At 33.5% G+C, this 4,138-nt stretch overlaps 1 protein-coding gene across 7 annotated transcripts in view; it reads right to left on the bottom strand.

Moving 5' to 3' along the window:
• Positions 1–4,138, bottom strand: part of Sclt1 (sodium channel and clathrin linker 1) — a 130,540-nt gene that overhangs the window by 94,277 nt on the left and 32,125 nt on the right. For all 7 annotated transcript variants that reach the window (XM_031376705.1, XM_031376706.1, XM_031376707.1 and 4 more), the window contains one exon: positions 1,374–1,439. In XM_031376705.1, coding sequence (XP_031232565.1) covers positions 1,374–1,439 — 66 coding nt within the window. The remainder of the gene's footprint in view (positions 1–1,373; positions 1,440–4,138) is intronic.

Genomic DNA, 4,138 nt, shown 5'->3' on the forward strand with positions numbered 1-4,138 from the left:
AAAGACAGGGTCTCACAAGCGTGGTCTGTAATTCAAAGAGATCTGCCTGCCTTGGCTATTGCTTCATGAATGCTGGAATGAAAGGCACCACCACGGTTTAATATACCCCTTGTGAATACTCAAAAATTCTTTTCCTATGACTTTCCTTAAATATTTAGGGGTCACTGGTTCAATAAGGTATCTAAGGCAGAAATACCAAAGGATTATACAATTCCTACTGTTCTGGGAGAAACACTCAGAGAAACAATAAATAATTGTGACACTAGGTTAAAGTACAAGCTTCCAAGTAGAAATATATTATTTAAAGCTTTTAATTATAGAACTTAGCAATCCTTTTGTCTTGGAGCATTAAGATTCCTCAGAAGTATATTATAAAAAATAAATAAAGGAAACAAATCTATGATTAGATTAGAAATCCCAATTGTTAACCAGGTTTGGTAGCTCATGTCTATAATCCCAGTACTAGGTAAAGTGAGGCAGGAGGACTGTCAGGAGTTTGAAACCAGCTTGGGTAAATCCAGGTTAGTCTAGGCTACAGTATGAGACTAATGTCTCAAAAATAACACAAACAAAAAAGGAGATTCTATGTTAACATAAGTAGTCAACATTTGATTAATAAGACAGTGCAATAAAATGGGATAACTTACTTTTGATGACATAACTCTACTCTTAAGCACAGACATTATTTAGGTATTAGCAAGAATTAGCAGAGTAACTAGGGAAGAATGAAAAGCAAAGGAGGGATCACCCAGAGTGCTATAATTCTATTTAATTCTATTTTAATTCTATTACTCAACAATGAGTAAAAATAAAATTCCAAGGAGATAAGGAAAGCAAAAGGAATATAAGAGAATTAAAGTACAGTAAGTAGAACCAGGAGGCTGAATTATGTTTTAGAAAAATGTAGGAATATATATATATATATACACATTACACATATTAATCACATAATTGACAGTTAATTTACAAATGGTTCTTAGTTTAGCTCTTTAAAACAAATCAATTCATTCATTCAACAAAGAGCTATGTTATTCTTATCACATTTCTGGCTGTGTGTGACAGGAAACACTAAAAATTAGGTGCATGCATTACTTTTGAGGAGCTGAAGATCTAGATCACTATACTCTTAAGAGACCTCATCAAATACCCTAAGAAAGTTTTCAGATTAGGATGTAATTCAAAAACACATTGGTTAGATCTTTAAAGGGTACTGTTCAGTTACTGAATATGTAAGGAAATACAGAAAGATACTCTTTATATGCCTTAATTAGTACAACATGCTTTGTTGCTTTGATGTGAATAAGAATGAATAAATATAGTTACAGTTTCTAATTTATAAAAAGTAGGTACAGAAAGTGTTTATTTCCACTTACCATTTCTATGTTCTCATTAGCAACATGTAGTTTCTTGGTTAGTTGTTGAAAACTGTTCAGCTGATCCTAATAAGAAAATAGAGCACGTGTTTTGCTTGTAACCCATGATTTAAATAAAACTAAAATTCAGTCTAATACTGTACATCTAAACTTGTATGACACTGGCATTATATCTTCTATTGTGTGAATTAGTACTCAAATAAATAAAAAATATAAATGATTAAAAATGAAACAAGGAGGCAATGGTGCTACTAGTGATTTACATTTATGTAAAATTGTTACTTGTACAAACTTATTCACCAATAATAATATTTTAAGCATGAAGGATGTAGCTGCAAGCATTTAAGTGACTAGAAATTTCAAAAGCTAGAGAGTATGTGTACAACTCCGGAAACTCCATATTCAAGCATATCCAAAGTGGTTAAGATGAATTGTGCAAAGGAGCCACAGTGGTAATTGTGCAACTGTTGTAAAAAACTCTCATGTTCCAGAAGTTTAAAATAATTTCATCAGGTCATACAGTCCTATTACACACTACTTATACAAATAACATAAAGTTGGAGCAGGTTGTTTACATGTCAGAAAACAAATGAGTAATAGGCAACCAGGGAAATAGAGATGAAGTAATATTTGTAAAGTTATTTATAAATAAAATCAAATGATAGATTTCTTCTATAGTAGAGGGATAATCTTATGTGAAAATGACAAAATAATTTAAGGCCTCAGTGTTGACCTGAAATAGGAAACCGCCTTGAAGAATTTGTTTCCTATTAGATCCCAGAAGTTAAAAGTTTTATAGATCAGATTATATATGTTATTTCAAGTCACAGCACAGATAATATTGTAAACTGGAATATCATATAAATATCATTAGGATTACACAGAAGTTCACTATGATGATATTAAAAGTATTCACAAACTTGAACTTGAAGAATTAATAAATGAGAGTAATGATAACCCATTTATTTTAACAGATAATTCTTTTTTTTTTTTTTGTAGAAGAAAGAATTTATTTTTGGCTTTTAGTTGCATAGGGTTAAGAGTCCATAGTGGCAGAGGGGGGCATGGCACAGCCATCATGGTGGCAAGAGCCTGAATCTGTGAGCTCATATCTTTTTTTGTTTTGTTTTGTTTTTGTTTTTTCTTTTCTTTTTTTTTCACATTCACATGACTTCTATTACAGCCATGTAACTGGATGCACCCTGTGGATTACACAGCTCATTTACAACAATGTGTGTGTGTGTGTGTGTGTGTATGTATGTATACATGTGTGCATGGATTTGCTAAGTCTGTTTTAAAGCAGGAACAGCAGCAGCATCACTCCGGAGAAGCTGAGAACCTGGCAGTTCCTGGGTCCTTGGGTTGAGATGGTCGATGCCTGAGAGGTGGTGAGTAGTCCTGAACAGGCTGACTCTCGTGGGGTGGAAGGGGAACACCCTTCAGGAACTCAGTCCTCGAGATGGGGGTGTCTCAGCAGTCCTAGTCTGGCCAGGAGCCAGGATGTTTCCTGGGCTGCCACTGGTCTCTAGTCTATGATAAAGGATTGGACTTGCTGGCTACAGACCTAAGATACCTTATTTATCCAGAAGATGTGGCCCGAAATCCAGGAGGGCCTTCCCACACCAAGGCAATCAGGATGCTTGGGTTTTCCACTGAGGCTCCCAACTCGGGTGGTTCTAATTTGTGCCAATTTTTTTTTTTAATTTTTATTGCATTATCAGAAAAGGAACATGATTTCAACTTATCTGAATTTGTTAACATTTAAAAACATTTTAATTAAATAGAATTGAATCACATTCTCGTTTCCCTTTTGTACCACCGCTTCTCCCATAGACCCCCCTTCAATACCTATAATATATTTTTTGTCGTATTCCTTAAAATTTATAAAATATTATAACAATAAAAATAAGAATTATAAAAGTTGTTTGATATAAAACAACAATCAATTTAACAATCTTATATAGATGCTCGTCTACAGCAATAGTGAAAATACATTTTTCTCCATATAAATTTTACAAATATAAATAACTCCAAACATATTAGCTGTATACTTAAAAATAATACATCACTACTAGTATTTTCTTAAATGAACATGAGTATATAAAGTATTTTTGTTTGTTTTGTATTTAGTAGAGTTTAAAATCTTGGCTCTTACTGTGGTACAAGCCCAAAATAAGAACAATTTTTAGACATTGGATTTCATTGTAATAAGGCTGTACTTCAATGACCCTCACATCACCAAAGGATTTTACCTCCATTGTAGCTAAGCCGAGAGTTGATAGTTCTGCTGCACCAAGAAATGAATTGTAGGCTCGATTTTTGGATACGGACTTCCTGCTACGGTCAAAGCTATTTGACTTGAGTGAGTGACTTCATTTTCAGCCCACAGAGAACAGGTTACATTCATTTAAGAAATAGTGTAGGTATTTCTTAACAGTATGGTCTATCCATAAAGTCATTCATCAACTGTTTCAATGAACAATGGTTCTGCTTGGAGGGTGGCACACACATTAAGTGAGGGTAAGAATTTGGTTCATTAGCTCTGATAACTTGGAAAAGCATTCATCTCAGAGAAAGAATAACTTATAAAGTCCTCTTCTTCAAACTTGATAAAAGAGTTACAAATATCAAGCAAAGCATTCAGTCTCCCTTTGTTGTTCTCTTACAAGCCATCTCCCTAGTTAATCGTCTATATTACTTTTGAGTATATAAACACTTTTGAAATATATAAGCTGTTCTGAAAACCATAGTATAGTGTAAAAACA

The sequence above is a fragment of the Mastomys coucha genome, unplaced genomic scaffold (assembly GCF_008632895.1).
Source record: "Mastomys coucha isolate ucsf_1 unplaced genomic scaffold, UCSF_Mcou_1 pScaffold17, whole genome shotgun sequence".
Lineage (NCBI taxonomy): Eukaryota > Metazoa > Chordata > Mammalia > Rodentia > Muridae > Mastomys > Mastomys coucha.